Source organism: Aulostomus chinensis, chromosome 21 (genome assembly GCF_037954235.1).
Source record: "Aulostomus chinensis isolate RoL2024-O1b breed Wild chromosome 21, RoL_Achi_v1.0, whole genome shotgun sequence".
In the NCBI taxonomy this organism is placed as follows: domain Eukaryota; kingdom Metazoa; phylum Chordata; class Actinopteri; order Syngnathiformes; family Aulostomidae; genus Aulostomus; species Aulostomus chinensis.
Genome location: NC_141340.1, coordinates 1,952,501 through 1,973,640, shown reverse-complemented (window position 1 = coordinate 1,973,640; position 21,140 = coordinate 1,952,501). Strand labels below are relative to the sequence as shown.

Sequence of the window (21,140 nt, the reverse complement as noted above, 5' to 3'; positions counted from 1 at the left end):
CTGCAGTTAAATTACATAAAGACAGGACCTTACGAGACACAGGAATTGGATATGCAAGAGTTTTAACCAATGTGTCGTGTATTATTTGCCACGTTCCCCTAAAATATGCGAGTGGTCCAGGTTCACGACTCCACAGCCTCTCCAACAGGGTGTGCTTTTGTTCAGCCGCTCACTCTTGACCTTGGTGAAATAAAAAATGGTATCCGATTTTTCCAGGAGAACTCCCTCCAGATCCGAGAACTCGTGGACGTGTGGTGTATTGTCCACGTATTTAGCCACTCTTCATCATTCATTTTTATCTGTAATTCTGATTCCCATTTTTGTTTTTTTATGTTTAGTTGAATGTTTAGTAGATATCGAACTTTTACTTCCTTCTGTTTGAGGAACGTCGGTGTCAAGTTCCCGCTCATTTACCGTTTCGGATCAAGTTATTGCTCAATTGCTTTTCACCAGTTAAAGTCTCCGAGACGTCAGAGTCGCCTGACTGACCGGACGCAGGCAAGATGAGCCACACCAGACTGACAAGCACATTCATTTTCATGTTCCTTACCATCCTGAGTCGGTAAGGAAACGCGTTTCTGCAAATATCTTTGTGTTTACTTGTGATTCACAGATTTTAAAGGTACTTGAAAGTATTTCTCTATACACTCCAAGTATTCTCCCGGTTTATATAAGCGTGTTTTTTAGTGACTTTCTTGAATCTGGAGATTACAGTTGTTTAACAGCTTATTTGCGCCTTCGATCGTCTCAGTGCTGCTTCATTTTTGTGTCCTTAATTTATCTTTTTTTTTTTTTTACATTTGAATCTGAAAACTGATCGTTTGAGCTTGACAAGTTCTGTTCCAAGTTATCGCCATTAACAGATGATTCAAAATGTGGTTTATGGTTGTTTGATTACACCTTCCTGTGTGATTTATGATACTTAATCTGTGCTGTATTTCAGAATCACCATCCTTTATTCGTAACAGTGCTCCACCCAACAACAACAAACAGGGAATGAAAGAACGAGGCAGAAGGTGACATACAAGTGCAAAAATTAGTGGGTCATTTACACGCGTGAACCTGAGGACAGGGCAGTGAGTGTGGATGGGCGACGGCGCATTCACACGTACAGTTTTACTGCCACTGGGAGAAAGGTGGTGTTTGTGTCAGGTTCCCCTCATCTGAGGGGTGTTTGTCGCCACCCAGCGGCCGAACACACCACCTCCTCCTCTTCTGTAAAGTCACGTGGTTTCTGAGAAAAGGTGCGTCTCTCCTCGCGGGCGGCGGAGTGTGGAGCGGCGGGTGCAGAGCTCGGTCTCTATCGCGCACACACACACACACACACACACACACACGCTCAGGCAGACAGTCCGCAGCACCGAAGAGGAAACGCAACTGAGGTAAACGAAACCTAAAGCTCCTTCCTAAAATACTCCATGTTTGTATTTATACCCGCTGATTTTAGCAGCCTGCGTCTAAAAGTGAGGCGTTGTTGTTGTTGAAAGTGTTGCCGTTAACTTGGAGCGACAATTGGGGAACTCGCGTCGAAGAAATAACGAAAGAAAAAAAACCACAACGTTTAACGGCTGAAGTTGAAGCAGCCGTGGCGCTGTGGTTGACACCGGGGAGCAGATGTTTTAACCCCGGGAGGTTGTGACGCATCTGATGACGGCGATGTGTTTGTTTGTTTGTCAGACGGAGAGTGTTTCTAAATATTTGGGGTCATGGCGGCAGTGAAGATGCGCTCAACTCGCAGACTGCGCGCCTGGATCGTTGAACAGGTGTGTGTGTGTGTGTGTGTGTGTGTGTGTGTGTGTGTGTGTGTGTTTGTGTTTGTGTTTGTGTTTGTGTGTAGGGGTGGGCGGGTGTGGAACGGAAAGGGAAAGACGGCCTAAGTAGAGATTAGATTTACACATGACCTCAGCATCAGACCAACGGGACCGGGAGGCTTCTGTAAGGCATCTTAATGGCTTTTTAATGGCGATTTAATCGCTTTATTGCCATTTATGAGACTTAGAAGTCAGCAGGAAACCGACCAGAGACGCTGCTGTGGGGTTCTAGCAGGTTCACAACCAGACAGTTATCAGTTTCCAGTGTAATTAAGTCAAAAATGGATGGAAACATAGTAGTTAGCTTAGCACAGTGAATGGTAGTGGGTGGGAAATGTTAGCATACCTCCATTAAAAGTAAAATAGAAGTTCAGGATATTCGTTGTTGGTAACCCAAAAAAGTCAGAGTGTTCCTTTAAAGTTCCTCATTCAGTGTAGCACAACATGCTAGCTCGCTCAGGCTAAAAGCATCCTCACATACAGGACCTTTAAATTGTTGGTAGAAGAACCTGAGCGTCAACTGTGATGTTAGGAGTCGAACGACGGGCCGTGACAGTGCTAAACTGTGGTGTTCTGCTGTCCCAGGTCAGCAGCGGTAAATACCCGGGGCTGGTGTGGGACGACGAGGCCAAAACCATGTTCCGTATCCCGTGGAAACACGCAGGGAAGCAAGACTTCCGCAAAGATGAAGATGCCGCCATCTTTAAGGTCAAGAATTGTTTCTGAAGTCATTATTTGATTCAGGGAGTCGTCGTCTGGGATTACTTGTCCCAAACATTTGTGAGTCACAGCTCAGCGAGTGTGACACACCTGGATCTGAATATAGACCTCGACCAGGAAGTGCATGTAAACACTGTGTCTTCCTCAGGCCTGGGCGGAGTTCAAGGGCAAAATGAAGGATGAGAGCTGCAACAATCCAGCCGTCTGGAAGACCAGGCTGCGCTGTGCCCTCAACAAGAGCCCTGAGTTCCTGGAGGTGATGGACCGAGCCCAGCTGGACATCTCAGAACCCTACAAGGTCTACCGCCTCGTCCCCCTCAGTGAGCAAGGTGGGACAACGGCTCCGTCTCCTCCAAATGATCCGGTCATGTGATCCGCAAACTTGGAGTTGTTTTAGTAAAGTTGTAGTTTTGCCGACTCGGCGGTTAGGATGCAGGCCAGAGCGTCGCAGAAGTTCTTGGCTCTCAAGAACCAGACAACACCACCGCTGCGGGGCTCCTCCTCCCGGGGGTCTCTCTCCAGGAGGAGATGGCATTTGTTCAGGGTCCAAAATTGGCGCAAAGTTGTACGTTCATGTGCATATTGTGGACTTCCTGTTGGATTCAGGTCAGGGGTGTCAGTGTATGATTGGTAGGTCTTGATGAGACGAATAATTGAGTCTTGGTTCCATGTCGCTACGCCATTCCTACGGGCCGTGGCGCCCCTTTTTAGATACCTAGGTGGCACTGGGGAGCACATTTTGGCACTTCGGGGACACCGGACTTGATGTGTGTGCCAAACTTGATGAGTTTTTTCACGTGTTTAGGGGGTCACATAGAGGTCTAAAGTGGCAGAGCAATAAAGCTAGAAACGCCGCCCCCTCTGGGGCTCAGGCCGTGATAATAGCTGTCCATCTTTAGTGGCACAAAAATGAAGATTCATTAGTTAGCTGGCTAGCAGTAGCATGCTAGTGGGCTGTTCTGTTATTGCGTGGGTCAGGATGTGACTTTCCTGTCTGAAATAATAATAAGTAAGATAAGATCACCTTTATTCGACCTGTATTCAGGAAATTCTGTTGTTACAGCAGCAGCTTGGGGGGAAAAGCTCTGACCAGGGGCGGAGGTGGTTGAGGATGATCCTCTGCACTGTCTTGACCAGGTGAGAGGTCGGTGCTACTGGTCTGGAGTGGTTGGGCTCTCTGGGGTTCACAACCAGGCAACTGTGGTGGGAGAAGGGACTCCGTGACACAGTTGACACGGAGTCGTGGAAGTTGCTGGAAACACTGGACTACAAACCAAACAGCAGAGTGTTTCCAGTGGCGACAGCGATCGCTCGGTAATGGAAAGATGTGTCACTTAGTTAGCGTCAGTTAGCATCTCTGTTTACGACATACTTATGAGAACTAGCAGAGCTGGCCGGCTGGAGGAAGCCCTGAGAGCTCTGGGCCTCAGCGTGGACGCCTCCCCTGCAGCCGTTGGCCCTGAAGAAGTTTCGTGGTGTTTCTGTAAGTAAACCCACGCCCTCTCAGCGTAGCACAGCTGAAACCTCTCCACCCCCTTGTGTAACAAGCTGAGTTATGACCGGACTTGTTGTCAGGAAGCGGCATATTTTCCTCCCGGATCACAAACACCCTCCTCACACCCCTTCTTTTGTTCCAGACTTTCTGTATTTAGTCCCTTTTATCTAAATCTGGCTGGATTAACTCAACCGTTGTGTTTGACTCAGTCGTCCTGGTGTTTGAAGTGGTTGCCCGACTTTAAAACATACGTACTCAGAAAATGGCTAAAATCTAAAATGCCTCTCTTTGGCCTGCAGCCAAACCTTTGAGGCTCTCGAGACTTCTGTGTTTGGATTCCTCTCAAACTGATTTTGCACTGGAAAATGTTGCTTTTGAAGCACTAAGAGGTGTCCTGAGTTTCCAGACACTTTTCCCTCCCGCATTACTTTGGGATTGCATTTAGCTGGAAGCTAATAGACACTGACGGCTAGCAACAGCAGAGCCGTCCAGTTGCACGTTAAATAATCAGATTACAAACTGGACGATGCGTTTGAGAGCATATAAATAAAAACAGGAAAGTTTCACTCTGTACTTTAAACGTTTACACGTGGCCTCTGACATTTGAAGGCACTGCACAAATAAACTGGTATTTGATGACACAGTAAATGAAAAAGACCAAAGTACAACTGCGTTTCATTGTGGCGTTCAAGCCTCCGGCGCCTCTCCAGAACGTTGGTGTGTTTAGGGAATACTGGTGGTTCATATTTGAGCTTGATATCAAAAAGATGAATCTGCTTTGGAAGAAAAATAAAAGACCAGAGGAGAAGTCTTGCTGCTGAGTCAGCAGGGCGGTGCGCCAGCCCAGAGTTCAGCCTTGTAATCGGGTCAGCAGCAGTCACTGGGACAAAGATGAAGGAGCCGTTATCACTGGGATCATCGCCATTATCTCTTCCTCCTGGCAGGATTGATGAACTCGCTCCGTCTCCAAGTTCAGAAGGTCAAGTGCTGCCTCTCTCTGTTCAGGTTTGGCGCTGCCAGAAAAGAAATGTCGAGAGAAACCAGCCAGGAGGTCGAAAAGGAGGAGCCGCTTGCTGGAGAGTGACGATGACAGCGGCACTCAGGTCAAGCAGATCAAGAGGGAGGAGACTCGATCTCAGCAGGTGAGCGGATGGTTACGTCATCTCTGAGTTCATTACCAAGGAACAAAACCTGAAAACAGGATTGGAGTGTTTGGTCTGGCGGCTAACAGCCAGAACACCTGTGTGGTCATGATGGGGAACTGAGGTTTTTGAATGGTTCAGTTGTTGTTAGCCGTCAGTCTCGTTAGCTTCGAGCTGAAGGAGGGGAAACCCTCTCAGTGAGCTCAGGACTCCAGTTGGTGAGACCTGGAGAGGCCAAACCCATCTGGGGCGGCCTGTTGCTTGTAGCTGCTGTCCGCAGACAGAACCAGGAGGTCAGCGGAACCTTCCGGCTCTGGTTGTCTCATTGCCCTGTTGTCCTAAAGTCTTAAAGCTGCTTGATGAGTCAGTCTGCACTCGTGCGCCTGCTGATCACTGTGCTCGAATCCTCCAAACCCTCTCAGTCTGAAGACCTCCTGCCTCAGAGCGACGAGCCCGTCCAGCCAGAGGAGCCGGCTCAGCTCAGCGTCACCATCCAGAGAGACGGTGAGTACCACAGCAGGGCCGATCTCCTGCGGGACGGCCCAGCAGGACCGTTTCGGCGGCCGGCCTCCACATCGCAGCTCTGATGTTCTTCACTGGACCCGTCTCAGGTGTCCAGCTGTGACTGCAGTACGAACTAATAACTTCCCGCTCCTCGCCTCTCGTCCTCCTCTCAGCAGCGGTCGACGAGCTCAGGCTGGACATGCGGATCGAGGAGAGCATCCCCGCTCCCCCAGAAGGTAACGACAGGAACAGTCACATGACAGGGAGGCAGGGAGGCGTCAGGGTAGAAGAGCTAAGGAGCCTCATAACTGAGTCCTGAACATCCTGTTTAACCTTGACAGACGTTCAAGGACTGAAGCTTGTACAGGAGCGTCAGCCCACTTCCTGTCAGACCAGCATCACATGGTCTCTATGGCTCAGTTTGATTGGGTCAGCAGCTGCCAGGCGATGTCAGCACTACGGTTCTTGTGGTGGAACAATGGTGGAACCACAGTAGTTGAGGAGTATTAGACCTCCAGCGTATGTGCAGCCCAAGCTGGGCCGTTGAGTGTCTGTTACTGATCAACTGTGTCTCAATCGGCCTCCATCTTTGTCTGGGCTCTTCAGACCAGGACTTGCTGCAAGTGGTCGTTTACTACTTTGGGACGGAGGTGCTCAGACGCCAGATCCACGGCACCGACGTCCGGGTCACGTATTTGCCCTCCTCCTGCATTCCTCCTCCGATGCCCGCCGCCCTCAACGCCTGCTTCCCACGCGTCCCCCTCCCTGAGCCGTCCACCACAATGCACGCCGGCCCAGAGCGGCAGGCCCTGCTCACCCTGCTGCCCTTCATGGAGAAAGGGGTGGTACTGTCCTCCACGTCACAGGGCATCTATGGCAAGCGGTTCTGCCAGGGGCGGATCTTTTGGACGGGGCCGCACATGACCACGCCGGGGCCACACAGGATGGAGAGGAACGCGGACCTGGTGCTGCTGTTCAGCAAAGACATCTTCAGACAACGTGAGCAGACTGACACTAACACAGCCACCTACAGGCCAAGCTGGCCGGTAGTAGCGGTGTGTTTGTGGGCGTGGCCTGATTCTGACAACTCAAGCAACAAGGAGTTAAGACTGCAGTATTCTGCTTCATGACACGGCTCGCCTGCGCTTCACCGCAGATTGTTGCTATTATTAATATCTACATCCTCATCTCGCTGTCCTTCCAGAACTGGATCACTTCCGTTCCAACGGCGGCGTTCCGCCTCAGTGCAGCGTGACTCTGTGTTTCGGAGAAGAACTGAGCAGCGCGGACGACCCAGCTGGGAAACTCATCATCGTTCAGGTCCGCCCCTCAGTGCCCGCTGTCATTTCGTAGTTTTATAGATTATTATTTTTCATGTTTTCTCATTTTACTGTCATTTCTGTCTTGTGAAGCCTTTCTAGTTTTTTCTTTTCTCTTTATTCATTTTCGTCTCTGTTGTAATCAAAGCGCTCCACTTTTCTTGCTTTACTAAAAAGTCTTGAATGGAATGGGCCGGACCCCCCTGGCCCGTCCTGCTCACCAGTGAAAGGGTTTGAGTTTTACACGATTCTGCTGAACACAAACAACTACCTTTGCCTGGTGACGAACCGTCAAACCAACGTGTGTGTGTGTGTGTGTGTGTGTGTGTAGGTCACGCTTCCGTGGGCGGTGCAGGAGGTCAAGAACGCTCAGTCCATCTTTGAGTCCATCAGCATCCTGCAGTCTCTCGCCAGCCACTCGGGAGAAATCACCCTCAACCTGGTAAGCGTCTGAGGGACCCAGCGCTCCCGGCACCATGACGGGCTTCCCTGGACTCAACACCATCACAGCCTATCCCACATCAGTGCCAAGATCAAATGGATTGTTCCTCAGATCCATACACAACTGTTTTAGGTTCCTCTTCCGTCCCAAGCCCGAACTTTGAGCGACTGAAGCCTTACACTTCCTCTTCTACTCTTGTCCCAGGAGTCTTGGCTGGTGCTCTGACTCACTACGCAAGAACCCACACTGAACAGCTGTTTCCTGGAAAGTTCAGTCACACACCAAGGTGACGCCGACCCGGCAGCTGTTCTGATATTTATATTTAACCACACACTTGTACTTCCGAGCTGCACCAAGCCACGACGGGCCTCAGGAGACGCCAGCGCCGATGGGCGGAGGACCTGCTGTTTCAAAGCAGGAAGGGAGCGTCTGGGACTCGTGCTGACAACAGCCATGAGCTGCTGCTCCCCAGCTCTTCGATCACATGACCTCATCGGACATTCACCTGCAGTTGGATAATTATGCATTAACTACTACTTCTACTATCACGTCAATAAAGGGAAACATCAATCTGCAGTAAAACTCTCGACTAGCAGCACTAGTTAGTCGTCGTTAGCATGAGATGACCAGTCAACACAAGGTTCATGGGGGGGGGTCTTTAATGGACAACAAGGGGGGGTTTGCGGTTCCTTCGTCAGGGCTGATCGCAGGAAACGTTCTAAACATCACAGTCAGAACCTTTCAGAGCTTCTGTCTTGGGTTGTACCTGAAAAACAAACTACGTATCCTACAGTAGTACTGCAGTAAGTAGTAACACGGCTCGGGTACCTCGCTACTGTTAGAGGTTTGAAGGCTCGCGCCGGTCCGTTCAGCCGCGTTTGTACTGACGTCTTCATAATCATGTGTTCCCTTAAATGTCTCCTAACAGGAAGAACTTTTACAAGTTAGCCTCCATTTAACTCCGTTAGCGGCCGTGACCTGGTTTGCTTCAACATCAACATGAATTCATGCACATTTCTTTTAATGTTCAGACGTTCAGGCGCAAACTTTAAAAATGGGAAACTTCAGACTCTTCCCTGTTTTCAGTTTAGTTCATGGAGCCTGAAATTAGGACTTAATGAGCAAAAACTGAAACGAAAAAACATTTCAGAAGAGTAACGACTGGCTGGCGTGAGCCAGGCGCACTCCAGCCCCGCCCAGCTGTCAACGTAGACTTATTTATGTGTCTCAACTGTCTTGGTGAAAATGCATTAAAAGGATTCCTGAACTCCGGTGAGCGTGTGGTCATTCGAAGTCACATGATGGCGAGGACGTCAGGTCAGAACTTAAATAGAAGGCAGCTTCAAGGAGAAACTCTTCGACTAGATGTTGCCGTTAACTGGCGATGCGAGCTCCGCTATCTTGGTGTTCAGTTTCTGATTGGTCCAGTCTTTTGTGATGTCATCCAAGTGGTTGTCGAAGTCCACCAGGAGCATGTGATCGCCAGACTCCAGCATCTGAGCGGCTATCGCCCGAGTCTCCTCCCACTGTCTCAGCATGATCCTGGACAGGAAACACAGACAGGAAGTTCACATAAGATGATCAGACACAGAAAACGAGCCCAACTACTGAATCAGAGGTGAGTGTTGAAGTTCTATGGGTGCCTGAGATGAGCTGGGTCACACCAAGACGCCGCCACATCTGAGGATGGTCACAGTGGGAGGACGCAATGACCTGATTACAGCGTTCGCCAGAACCTTTGGAGGAAACACCTTCAACGTTACCACAAACGGCAACCGTAGGAGGAGCAGAAACCCTTCAGCAGTCGCTGTGGCGAGCGAGCTACCGCGGTGTGGACGCTCCGATAGGAGGACACATCTCATTCAAAATACTTCTGGGTCTGCGACTCGAAGCCCTGCTCTCCTTGTTTAGATCTTCGTAGAGCGGAACATTCTAGAGGAGCGGACGCCCACGGTGGCTGGGCAGCTCCACGGCTACTTACATGTGTTTGTCTTTGAGCGTCCATCTTGAGTCTTTGCGCTCGTACATCACTATGGGAGGGACTCGGTAGTCTGGAGACATCTTACTACCATCCAGCTGCAGAGAAATCAACAGGCTTTTATTTTGATGAAACAAATATTCACAGTGATGAAATGGTGCCAGCTGTGACGGCAGGTTACACAACTAGCAGGTGAACCCGGGTGACGACTGCTAGCGAGGTGGCAAAACAACGCTGTTGTTTCAGCTGTAGCTCTTTTCTACTTCCAGCAGGTCAGAGGACAGAAATCCCTCACCATCAACAGGACGGCGCCGTCAAACTGCTCGGCGATCTTGTCGGCCACCTTCAGTGCACACGGGGTCGGGCTGTGGAGGAGAAGACGAGTTCACCTGAGTTCCTGAGATGTTGGGGGGGGGGGGGGGGGGCAAGCAGGAAACTCACCTGCTATCTGATACGCAGGCGTTGGCTTGGTAGTATCCAACTATCCTCTGCTGCGTCTGTGAGCACCACACGTCCACCTGCAACAGCACAGCCATGGTGAACAGTGACAACAACCAACCGTGATGTCACGGCGCCAATTGCTCATTTACAGACCGTGAAGAGAGGGAGGGGATTATTGATGGGCGTTTTCTAATAGTGCTGAATGATGAAACCTCAGAGACTCACACCGGCCAAACCTACTACTTCCTGTTAGCACGCTGCTGGTACAATGGGGCCCTTCAGACTTCCTAGATGTTACCAGACTAAAGGGATCAAACTGTGACGGCGAAGCAAGTTTTTCCACCGGGGTTCAAGGTTTCTATCAGAGCTGAACTACAACCTAAACCACAAACGACCTGCTGCTGTTCCTCAGAGTGGGAAAGTGCCGGGATCAATAAGAGCCAGAGCCCTTATTAGCGATCAGTCAGCCAATATCAGCCGGGGTGAAGACTTTGTTCTACTAATTCAGGAATCATGGCCTTGCATCATCACCAGTCCCCTGGAGCGCTGCGCTCCAGTCAATCAGCACCAGCACATCATTCTAGAATATTAAAGTTATTCATTGTCCATCTGTAAAAGGTTCCACCTGAGGAAAGTCTGTGAATTCTAACAATTTCTCTGGTGCTCTAATATCGCTCTTTAGGTGTTTTTTTATTCACCTGTCTACTGATTTCTTTGAATGTACAAAGATTAATGCACTTTAAAAAAAAAAAAAGGTTTGTAAGTTCTGGTATTTACTGCAACCGACGCCTGACCTGAAGTCAGACTCACAATCTCTTTATTCAACAGGAACCTGACCCCATGAGTCGAGGCCTGACCCGGAGATGCAGCACCCACCTGCGTGAGAGCCAGCTGCGTGATGGGGGCCAGGGGCAGGTGTGAGTGAAGCAGCGGTACGCAGTCCGTCACGCACACAGCGCCCCCTGCCGAGCTGGACGACAGTAGCAACCCGTTGATGCTGCACCGCGGAAACAGGCAGGCGTGCAGGTACATCTTCACATAAGCCCGGCAGGAAAGCTCCACCTCCCCCATGATGGCCGCTGAAGGAACACAACGGGGACACAAGCACAAAAAACCCGGGGTTAAAGCAGCGAGATCATTCCCCAAAACTACAACCACTGTGCCGAGGTAGCCTGTTGTGTTGTATTGGGTGTAGCATCTAACATTAGCATTTAGGCTAACCAAGCAGAGCCGAGTCCAGTCCCACCTCGGCAGGATTGTTTTCCCCTCGAAGAAAACAGCGGAAACTGTAGCCTCGGACGCTTGTCCTCCCTCAAATGGCACGGTTCGTTCAGTCGTGTGAGCTGACAGCGGGGAAGCTAACGGTGCCGCTTCGGCATAGCAGCGAGTTACAGGCTACAAAACGGCGACTGCCTGGAAGCGTAAGTTGCGGCCATTTGATTGGTCCTGACAGGGACAAGGTCTGAACGGATTGGAGGAAAAAGGTGCCGATCATTGTTCCTCCTATACGTCACTGCCCCCTTGCGGAAAGGATGTATCGACATCAGAACTCCATTGAATCCAAGGTGAAATTGGATCACATTAATGCTCACAGTAAAGATGAATATGAACGTGAATAGCATGAATCCGGGGGGGGGGGGGGGGGTTCTTAGAATGCAAAAACAAAACTTCATTAGATGAAACAACAGTAGAATACAGGTCGATGTAGTATGTACATTTACAGCTGCCAAGGAGTATTAAATGTGTTGCAATTTAATGTTTTCAGATGAGTGAAGGGGAGGTGTTTATCAGACAAAATCTAGTCAAAAATTAAGTGTATAGTGAATAAAATGGGGGGTGTGGCTTAGAGGCAGAGTGGCCATCGAGGGTTCGCTGGTTCAGTCCTCACTTCCTGCGGTGACCATGTCCAAGTATCCTTGAGCAAGATACTGGGCCCCCAACTGCTCCTGATGGCCCTCTGGCAACCTGTCCAGGGTGAACCCCACCTCTCACCTAATGTCAGCTGGCCACCATCAGGCCCCCCCTTAACAGATAAGTGGTATAGACAATGGATGGATTGAGTAAGGTACATGCTGGAGTAGACTGACCCCACATCTACCATCATTTATCATGAAACAACATTACAAAGTGGCTGCAGTGCATCAAAATAAAGGTTAAACAGTATAATTTTGATTAAAATAAAAAGGTATAGCTTAAACAGATGATTCAAATGAGTGAAATACTCAACTTTATAGTTAAGCTTGAAAAAAGTGTAATATCTGGTGTGGGTGATGCATAAAATATTCAACCATGGCTTATTGGAGTGAGCAATGTTAAATTAATACTTGAATAATTAGATCCGCATGTGTGTCAGTCAGCTGTGGTTTGAAGGTACATGGACCATATTTACATGCTGCTGCAGCATCTATCCTTCCCAGGAAGGAAAGAAAATGGAAGGCTTATCTACAATGTTTAAAAATGGTCAATTAAACCTTTTGATATACTTTAGGTCACTGCTTTCAATGTTTCAGGTTGTTTGTTTTAATCATCTATTTTAAAAAGGTTTTAAAGAAAAACCTGAATAACTGCATTTTGAGTAAACATCTTAATGTTGATAGAATAAATTCTTGCAGGAATTTAATCTATGCAAGCTTAAATGTGATCTAGTAAGACAAATAGTACACTTGAGCCATAGACCAAGGTTTATTTTCCAGCAAGAAAGACAAAGGAAAAGTCCTTAAGGAGTCTCCAGCATTGATGTTCCTACAACACAAGAGCACAACATTTAAAAGAATTTTAGTAACCCTCTGTAGTTTCCTATAGTTCAAACATACCTTTTCCACCACTGCCAATTTCATTGCCATAAACTCCAGTTGTGTTGTACCTGTGGGAAACTGAAGCTGGTCAGGCGGTGAACGTGGTTACCCACATTGCAGATGGAAAAGTATCATTTGTCACAGCTTACCATTCTCACCGTAGCATGGCCATTAAGAAACTCTAAACTTTTTGGATGGACAGCTTCCGAGGCTGCTTGGTCTTTGAGATAGGCTTCTGAAGCACCTGTGGCCACTTGGGATTGTAAAAAGGCTTTTGGGACGATTTCTTAGGTGAGTAGCGTGCAACATATCGCTGATGTGGGTAGCTAGGCTGCTGCAGCACCTGGCTACGAGGCTGTGGTACCTGGGGCTGCTGCGGTGGCGAGTAGCCATGAGGCTGGAGCACTTGAAACTGCTGCAGCATGCCAGTCCACTGTGGTGGGTATGTGTGCTGCTGGGACACCTCTGGTGTCTGTGGCAGGTTTGATTTTGAGGGCTGCTGGTACAGGTAGCTCAGCTGTTTGGGCACAGGAGGGGGCACCCGAGACAGAAGAGGGGCCATCTGGAACCAGCGTGACAGATAGCTAGGCTGCTGAGGTCGTGGGACTACTTGAGGTCTTTGTGGTGGGTAGCTAAGCTGCTGAGTCTGAGGAATCTGTGGCAGGTTGTTAGGTTTCTGGGGCACTTGTGCTTGTTGGGGCACCTCTGGCACATAACGATACTGCTGAGGTTGTTGCGAGTGGGTCACCTGGGGATGCTTTGGCTCTGGCTTATTTGGTTGGGAGCCAGGTTGATTGGTCATCTGAAGCCTCTGTTGTGGGTTGTCTACCTGAGAGGGCACCTGAGGTTGCAGTGGAACCTCTGGCCTATATGGCAGGTAGCTAGGCTTCTGAGTTTGCAGGAGCACCTGAGGAGTGTGTTGTGGATATGTGACCTGGGGCTGCTGGGGCTTCTCTGGTCTTTGTGGTGAGTTGCCAGGTTGCAGGGGCACGTCTTGCTCATGTGGTGGGTACACTGGCTTGTAAGGTTGTGGGGGCACCTCTGGCCTGTGTGATGGTTGGCGAGGCTGCTCAGGTTGCAGGAGCACTGGAAGCCTCTGTTGTTGGTGGGGCTCCTGGGGTTGCTGGGGCTCCTGTGGCCTTTGTCCTGGGTAGATAGGCTGCTGAGCTTGTTGGGCCACTTGAGGACTTTGTGATGGGTAGCTCAGCTGCTGAGGTTCCTGGGGCACATCTAGCCTATGTAGTGAGTCACTCGGTTGGTGTGGATGCAGGTGCACCTGAGGACTCTGGTGTAGGTGGGGCACCTTGGGCTCCTCTGGCCTATGTGTTGGGTAGCTAGACTGTTGGGACTCCTGAGGCTGTTGGGGTACCTCTTGCTTCTGTGGTAGGTAGCTAAGCTGCTGAGGTTGCAGGGACACCTGAGGGCTTTGGTGTGGGTGGGGCACATGGGGTTGCTGGGGCCCCTCTGGCCTTTGTCCTATGTAGATAGGCTGCTTAGCATGTTGAGCCACCTGAGATATTTCTGGAGGGTAGTTAGGCTGCTGAGATTGCAGGGGCAGTTCTGGCCTTTGTGTTAGGTAACTAGACTGCTGTTGTAGGTTGTGCACCTGGGGCTCCTCTGGCCTTTGTGGTGGGTAGCTAGGCTGCTGGGACACCTGAGGTTGTTGGGCTACCTCTGGCTTCAGTGATGGGATACTTGGCTTCTGGAGCAACTGAGTTTGCTGAGGCACGATTAGCCTTTGTGGTGGGTAGCTAGGCAGCTCTGGTTGCAGAGGCACTTCTAGCCTTTGTGGTGGGGAACCTTGTTTCTGGGGCAACTGAGTTTGCTGGGACACCTCTGGTTTTTGAATCAGGTAGACAGGCTGCTGAGACTGCAAGGGTACCGGAAGCCTCTGTTGTGTGTGGGGCACCTGGGGCTCCTCTGGCCTATGTGGTGGATATGCAGGCTGCTGGGACACCTGAGGTTCCTGGGGTACCTCTGGCTTCTGTGATGGGATACTTGGCTTCTGGAGCAACTGAGTTTGCTGAGGCACGATTAGCCTTTGTGGTGGGTAGCTAGGCTGCTGGGACACCTGAGGTTGTTGGGCTACCTCTGGCTTCTGTGATGGGATACTTGGCTTCTGGAGCAACTGAGTTTGCTGAGGCACAATTAGCCTTTGTGGTGGGTAGCTAGACTGCTGAGGTTCCCAGGGCACCTGATGACTCTGGTGTAGGTTGTGCACCTGGGGCTCCTCTGGCCTTTGTGGTGTGTAGCTAGGCAGCTCTGGTTGCAGAGGCACTTCTAGCCTTTGTGGTGGGTAACCTTGCTTCTGGGGCAACTGAGCTTGCTGGGACACCTCTGGTTTTTGAACCAGGTAGACAGGCTGCTGAGACTGCAAGGGCACCTGAAGTTTCTGTTGTTGGTTGGGCACCTGGGGCTCCTCTGGCCTAGGTGGTGGGTAGCTAGGCTGCTGGGACACTTGAGGTTTTGGGGGTACCTCTTGCTTCTGTGGTAGATAGCTAGGCTGGTGAGGATGCAGGGGCAACTGAGGACTCTGTTGTAGGTGAGGCATCTCCGGGGACAACTCGGGTGGCTGAGGCTCCTCTTGTCCTGGTGGTGGGTAGCTAGGTTGCTGGGATTCCCCTGGCCTCTGTGGCAGGTAGCTGAGCTGCTGAGGCACCTGAGGGAGCATCTCAGATTGCTGGGGCCCCCCTGACCATGTGTAGCTGGGCTGATGGTGTACTTGAGGTTCTGGCCTTTGTGCTATGTAGATGGGCTGTTCAGGCTCTATGGGCACCTGAGGCCTTTGTTGTAGGTTGGGCAGCTGAGCAGGAACCTTGGGTAGCTCTGGCTCCCTTGGCAGGTAGCTAGGTACCTGAGGGGGCATGTCAAGTTGCTGATGTACCTCTGGCCTCAGGAGCTGGTAGCCGGGCAGTAGCGTTTGGAAGCTCGGCTGAGGGTCCACCTGAGGCTGCTGGGGCATAAAACTTTTGGGAGTTATTTTTTGTGTATCGTCATCATTTTCCCTGTTTGGTGGCGAGTCATTATCAGGACTGTCAATTGGCTCAGCACTCAATGAAGTTTCCTGTCTAGTATCAAAACTATTGGAATCCATTTGATCATCTGGGACTGGCTCTTCCTCTTCACTGTCCGGATCAGGTAGAGATTGGTCACTGTGAGCTGAGGAGCAGAGATTTTAGTCCCAGATACAGCTGAGTGGATATTTTACATATTAATTAAACTCACCAGTAGCTTGATGCCTTCCTACAGCTAGCAAGGAAAGCAGCATCCATCTAGATATGATAGCATCAAACGCCTATCAGTTATGCTTTAATCATGAGCCGAGCTATGAAAATTTAAAAGATTTTAAAATTAGTCACTTGCCTTAGGAGGAAGCCCATTGGGTCAACCACAGTTTTAGACCAGTGAAACAGGAGTCCTATGAGTACCTCTCAAACCACACAACCAAACCAACCTTGGAGCAATGAGTGTGACCATTTTATAAGATTGCCACACTTTATGGGTCACAGGTGTGAGTCGTTGAAGGCAGGTGTTGCTCCCAACGTACCAGCAGAGGGATAGACTGGGGCAGACTGTTGAAAGGCTTTCAGTGTTTTATTTGCATTGAACCAAAATCCATACTGGGTGGTGCAGTGGTTAGCACTGTGGCCTCACAGCAAGAAGGTTCTGGGTTTGAGTCCTGGCTCGGGCACGGGATCTTTCTGTGTGGAGTTTGCATGTTCTCCCCATGCCTGCATGGGTTCTCTCTGGTACTCCAGCTTCCTCCCACCGTCCAAAGACATCAATTTGGGGACGAGGCTGATTGATTCTCTAAATTGACCGTAGGTGTGAATGTGAGTGTGAATGGTTGTTCGTCTCTCTATGTTGGCCCTGTGATGGACTGGCGACCTGTCCAGGGTGAACCCCACCTCTCGCCAGTAGATGCTGGGATAGGCTCCAGCCCCCCCGCGACCCTTACTAGTAAGGAATAAGCGGAAGATGATGATGGATGGATAGGTTAGAGCAAAATTGTTTTATTGGAGAGCTAGACTACCCAAAATAAACAACCAAGGACAGTCATGATAAGGCTAATGAGCAGGAACCTTAAAGATGTTTGTAAGGTTCACTTTGTGACTTTTAATGAGTCTTGTTTAAAGTAATTTAGTGATTACATTTATTGTTCCAGGGGTGTTGCTACGACTGCAAAACATCTGGGGCTTTAGCTCTCCAGACAGTCTGGGGGTTTCACCCTGGGAAATTTTGAAAAATGGGCTGTTGACGCACTTTCAATGTAGTTTGAGAATGGAAGGAAGGCCAATTGTTGGGGTCCTAATAGTCATATTTTAACAAATAAATGGAAAACGAATGCTTATGAAGAACATGATTCAAACCTACTGAGCCTTAAATTAGATTTTTAGTTTTCCAAATGAAGTGTCTTAAAGCTAGCGAGGTGCAGAAGCTGGCTACTACCACCAGCTCTAGCTCTGAATTTGAGCTGAGCTGGCTGCTTTTTCACAAACCTGAGCTGATGAACATATGAGGGGTTGGGGGATGCGATGTCTCACTCTCCACCTCTTGTGCTGCCACTGACTGCTTTTTTTTTCAAAAAAAAATGCTGTGCATCCATATTAAGCACTAAATGCTGCTAAAACTCTACAAGGGCTCCAGTAATATCAGTGGGTGACACGGCAGCAGCAGATAGAGCACTGGTTTTGAATTTGCTACAAATCAGACTCTGTAAGGAAAGCTTGGTTAGGTCCACGTTACTAACAATGTTGCAATTGTGGTGGCTGTCCATGGTGATCATTATGTACATTTAGGCCTATATTTTTAATAGGCACAGAGACCCAGGGCTATAGCCCAGTATAACACACCTGACTTGTTCTGGCAACAGTCTTGTGGGCAGCATTGCTTAGATCCCAACCACAACTTGTGTTTGGGTCTATAGGGTGGTAAACCTTTGCAAGATTAGGTGTACTGAATTTCACCTAGACTTCACCCCGACAGCAAAAACTGAGGATTTGTCATGCAATTTGGTTTTGTGAGATTCAAATGCTGTATAGAAGGAACCTCAGTGCTGCTGCCAATTCTAGAGAATGAGCTTTGTGTAACCCCTCTGTCTTCCTGTGGAGTTTTAGTCACATTGAAGTATTTGGAGCGCCACACTCAGTGACTTAAACTGTTCATGGTACAGTTCATTGCCATATTTTGCCCAACCCACTGATTTGTGGGTAGTAAGGTGTTGTACATCGCTTTGGACAAAAGCGTCTGCTAAATGAAATTGTAGTAAGGTGGTCTTCATGCACAGGGTTCAACTGCTGGCCAGTTCATAAGATTCCAATGAATAACAGTAGAAGTTTTATTTTCACAAAGAAGCCAATGCTGTCACTCCTTAAGGATGCTTTGGATTGGAAGAGCGATTATTGTGCACCTTCTTTGACAGGATGCGTGCAGTGTGGTGCATGCGTGGGTGTTTGAGCCCCTTGAGGCGCTTCTGCTGGGCTGGCGCCTGCACACTCTGCTGGGGCGGGTAGCGCGCCACCTGGGGCGGGTAGCGCGCCACCTGGGGCGGGTAGCGCGCCACCTGGGGCGGGTAGCGCGCCACCTGGGGCGGGTAGCGCGCCACCTGGGGCGGGTAGCGCGCCACCTGGGGCGGGTAGCGCGCCACCTGGGCCTCCTGTGCTGTTTGGTAGTTGGGCTTCTGGAAACTGTAGAGAGCTGTAGACCAATACGTTTAGTCAGTCAAGAAGCCGTTGCAACATTTCCTGCTGTAAATAAACCTACCAAGAGCTTGATGTCCTACAGCCAGCAGGGACAGCAGCATCCATCTGGACAAGACAGCCACAAACACCCATCAGTTACGGTTTAATCTTAAAAAGAGAAGTTCACAAAGACGTAGTGACGTCAGGACACTAACCTCAGGAGAAACCCCATCGCTTCAGCAACAGTTGAGGGCCAGTAAAGCAGCAAACTCACTTATCTGCACCTCCCAAACCACACAACTGAACCAGTCTGAAAACAACTCACTTGAGCCTCTTAATAAAGCTTCCACTCTTCAGCGGTTGGTTAATGTGCCACAGGTGTGAGCAGTTGAAGGCAGGTGTAGCTCCCTACCTCATGAGAGAGGGAGAGGGAGAGAGAGAGAGAGAGAGATATCTGACTCAAGAATTTGAAAGACAAAACAACCTCTTCTCTAGATTGTATAAATAATCCATTGTTACGGACGGTGCCCTGTGACATCACTGCGCGGTCCTCTTTCTCCCTCACCTGCTTCTGCCGGCCCCCGGCGCCAGCCCTGCGCCCTGATTGGCCTCCTCCATGGCCAATCCCGTCAGTCAGTGGCACCGGGAGGATTTGGATGGAGAGCGGGGCCAGACACCGGGGGCAACTCGGCACAGTGGCAGACGTCGTCCCTCGCGTGGCTCCCTTAGTATCTCCTAAAAGTAACTGAACGTGATCTGTGTGATCCTTTGATTGTTACCAGTAGTTGTTTTGGTTTCATTTGCCCTGCATGGCGCGGTCGCTCCGGTGGAGTTGTTTTACTTTATTGTTGTTTGCTGTTTTCGTTTGGCCCTGGGTTAGTTTGGCTTCCTGTACCCTGTGGCGTATGAGAATAAAAACTGGCCGCTAAGTGCACCAGAATCTCTTCGTGTTACGTCTCCTTACCCCTAGCCGAGCCGGGTCCTAACATCCATTGACTGGATGATGTTCACTTCAACACAGTACCTTGAATCAAGTGCCCAGCAGCAGCAGGTCTCATTTATAACGTTTGTTACAAACAAGTTGGGCCCATAGAAACAGAATGTAGTGAAGAAGATTTTTCTGGGGGTTTGTTTGTGTTTTTGTTTTTTTTCAGACTTTTTTCCTTTCATTAAATGATGGCGGTAAATTTAAATATCATTCATGAAGAGACTGAGATATTTAATCTCTCTGACAGCAAAAATTCCTGAAATGAGAACAACTTTATTCAGCCAGATAATGAGGAATGTAATCAAATTTTTCAAAATTTAATAGAACATAAACCATTTAGTTTTGAATATGGCATTGAACCAGAGGTAAATTTTTATCATGACAAAATAAATTCTCAGGCGGCCCGGTGGTGCAGTGGTCAGCACTGTTCCCTCACAGCAAGAAGGTTCCGGGTTCGAGTCCCGGCGCAGGCACGGGGTCTTTCTGGGTGAGTCTCCATGTTCTCCCTGTTCCTGCTGGGTTCTCTCTGGTACTCCAGCTTCCTCCGCAGTCCAAAGACATCAAGAGGGGACGAGGCTGATTGATACTCTAAATTGACCGTAGGCGTGGCTGGGAGAGCCAATGGTTGTCTGTCTCTATGTGTTGGCCCTGCCATGGACTGGTGACCTGTCCAGGGTGAACCCTGCCTCTCGCCTGTAGCTGTTTGGATAGGCTCTTAAAATTGAGGCTTTAAAAATGGACCTTATAAATCATGACTGGGATGAGGTTTATGTTGATGATCCACAAGAGACCGATGATGTATCTTTGCCTACATTTAGTTTCACAATAAAATTTGTCCTTTGAGAAAGTGCAGGGTGAAAGATGAGTCCGATGGAAAGCCACAAAATTTATGAAAAAAACTAGCTTTATGAGAAACATTTACAATTGAGAACCAGTAACTGGAGAAAAAAGTTGTATAACTGACTTCCATCATGAGATTACAGATGAAGGAATATAACACAAGATTGTAAACTAATAAAGGAATTTGAAAGCAATAAACCACATCAGAGTTAGCTCTTCTATAAATATGACATGCTCCTCCAAAGTCCATAAAACATGTGGTGTGCCCCAGGGTTTGATTTTAGGCCCTGTGCAGGCTGTCTCTTGATGTCATCAGGAGAAATGAAGTAACTTCCACAGTTTGCTGCCTTACATGTCCAGGCCTATGGATGCCCTTTGTATCTGCACCTTAGATGTCAAATCCTGGATGGCAGAAAGTGTTCTCCAGCTTAACTGGGACAAAAATGAAGTTTGTCATCGGTCCCAATGCCAGAGAGAATTTTTTTCCCCAAACTGCAAACACTATTAACCAATCCTGTCAAGTGAAAAACCTGGGTGTAATATTTACTGAGCTCACTTTTATTCCACACAACATAATAGTTTTATCTAAACAAAGCCAGAGTCTGCCCCATTCTCTGAGGCCAACACAGATGCTGATGTAGTGTTTATCACCAGCTGTGTAGGCTACTACAATGCCCTGGTCTCCCCAAAATGAATATTTCAAGCATACAATTACAAAATTCAGCAGCACATTTCCTGACTAAAACCAGGGGATGGGCCCACATTGCACTGGTTTTAGTATCAGTTTTGCTCCCGGTGTGTTTAAAGTCAGTTCGAGTTCTTGTTGTCCCCAATTCCTTGGTCACTTGTGGAGTACCTCAGGGATCTGATTGGACCACAATTCCCCCCACCCTGTACTGTTAACATGTTACAGAACAGTTAAAATTTTGCGGACATGAATTTTGCTCTGGAATAATTTACAGGAAGTAGAGGGACTGAATTAAA

The 21,140-nt window shown here is 49.0% G+C and overlaps 4 protein-coding genes across 8 annotated transcripts; 1 reads left to right on the top strand and 3 right to left on the bottom strand.

Annotated features, from left to right (window-relative positions):
• Positions 1-569: 569 nt before the first annotated feature.
• On the top strand, positions 570-8,700 carry irf9 (interferon regulatory factor 9). 3 transcript variants are annotated; one of them, XM_086190990.1, is made up of 11 exons: positions 571-1,382; positions 1,678-1,763; positions 2,397-2,519; positions 2,680-2,860; positions 5,032-5,168; positions 5,591-5,672; positions 5,849-5,908; positions 6,279-6,671; positions 6,877-6,992; positions 7,323-7,433; positions 7,638-8,700. In XM_086190990.1, the coding sequence occupies exons 2-11, from the start codon at positions 1,707-1,709 to the stop codon at positions 7,656-7,658; spliced, it is 1,281 nt and encodes a 426-aa protein (XP_086047116.1). In that variant the 5' UTR covers positions 571-1,382; positions 1,678-1,706; the 3' UTR covers positions 7,659-8,700. The 3 variants fall into 3 exon arrangements, with proteins under 3 accessions (XP_086047117.1, XP_086047116.1, XP_086047115.1); XM_086190989.1 differs by having other exon boundaries at positions 5,846-5,908; XM_086190991.1 differs by lacking the exon at positions 1,678-1,763 and having other exon boundaries at positions 570-1,382; positions 5,846-5,908.
• On the bottom strand, positions 8,051-11,285 carry emc9 (ER membrane protein complex subunit 9). 2 transcript variants are annotated; one of them, XM_086190997.1, is made up of 6 exons: positions 11,074-11,285; positions 10,729-10,931; positions 9,853-9,929; positions 9,707-9,776; positions 9,415-9,509; positions 8,051-8,975 (listed from the first exon to the last, which is right to left on the bottom strand). In XM_086190997.1, the coding sequence occupies exons 2-6, from the start codon at positions 10,921-10,923 to the stop codon at positions 8,795-8,797; spliced, it is 618 nt and encodes a 205-aa protein (XP_086047123.1). In that variant the 5' UTR covers positions 10,924-10,931; positions 11,074-11,285; the 3' UTR covers positions 8,051-8,794. The 2 variants fall into 2 exon arrangements, with proteins under 2 accessions (XP_086047123.1, XP_086047122.1); XM_086190996.1 differs by having other exon boundaries at positions 8,053-8,975; positions 11,099-11,284.
• Positions 11,286-12,515: 1,230 nt separating this feature from the next.
• LOC147241333 (uncharacterized) lies at positions 12,516-16,132 on the bottom strand. 2 transcript variants are annotated; one of them, XM_086191731.1, is made up of 5 exons: positions 16,011-16,132; positions 15,873-15,919; positions 12,797-15,806; positions 12,666-12,725; positions 12,516-12,594 (listed from the first exon to the last, which is right to left on the bottom strand). In XM_086191731.1, exons 1-3 carry the CDS (start codon positions 16,025-16,027, stop codon positions 12,829-12,831), a joined length of 3,042 nt encoding a protein of 1,013 aa, XP_086047857.1. In that variant the 5' UTR covers positions 16,028-16,132; the 3' UTR covers positions 12,516-12,594; positions 12,666-12,725; positions 12,797-12,828. The 2 variants fall into 2 exon arrangements, with proteins under 2 accessions (XP_086047857.1, XP_086047856.1); XM_086191730.1 differs by having other exon boundaries at positions 12,666-12,715; positions 16,011-16,131.
• A 1,842-nt stretch (positions 16,133-17,974) lies between these two features.
• Positions 17,975-18,679, bottom strand: LOC147241332 (uncharacterized). The gene is made up of 3 exons (XM_086191895.1): positions 18,544-18,679; positions 18,411-18,454; positions 17,975-18,344 (listed from the first exon to the last, which is right to left on the bottom strand). Exons 1-3 carry the CDS (start codon positions 18,558-18,560, stop codon positions 18,019-18,021), a joined length of 387 nt encoding a protein of 128 aa, XP_086048021.1. The 5' UTR covers positions 18,561-18,679; the 3' UTR covers positions 17,975-18,018.
• Positions 18,680-21,140: the final 2,461 nt, after the last annotated feature.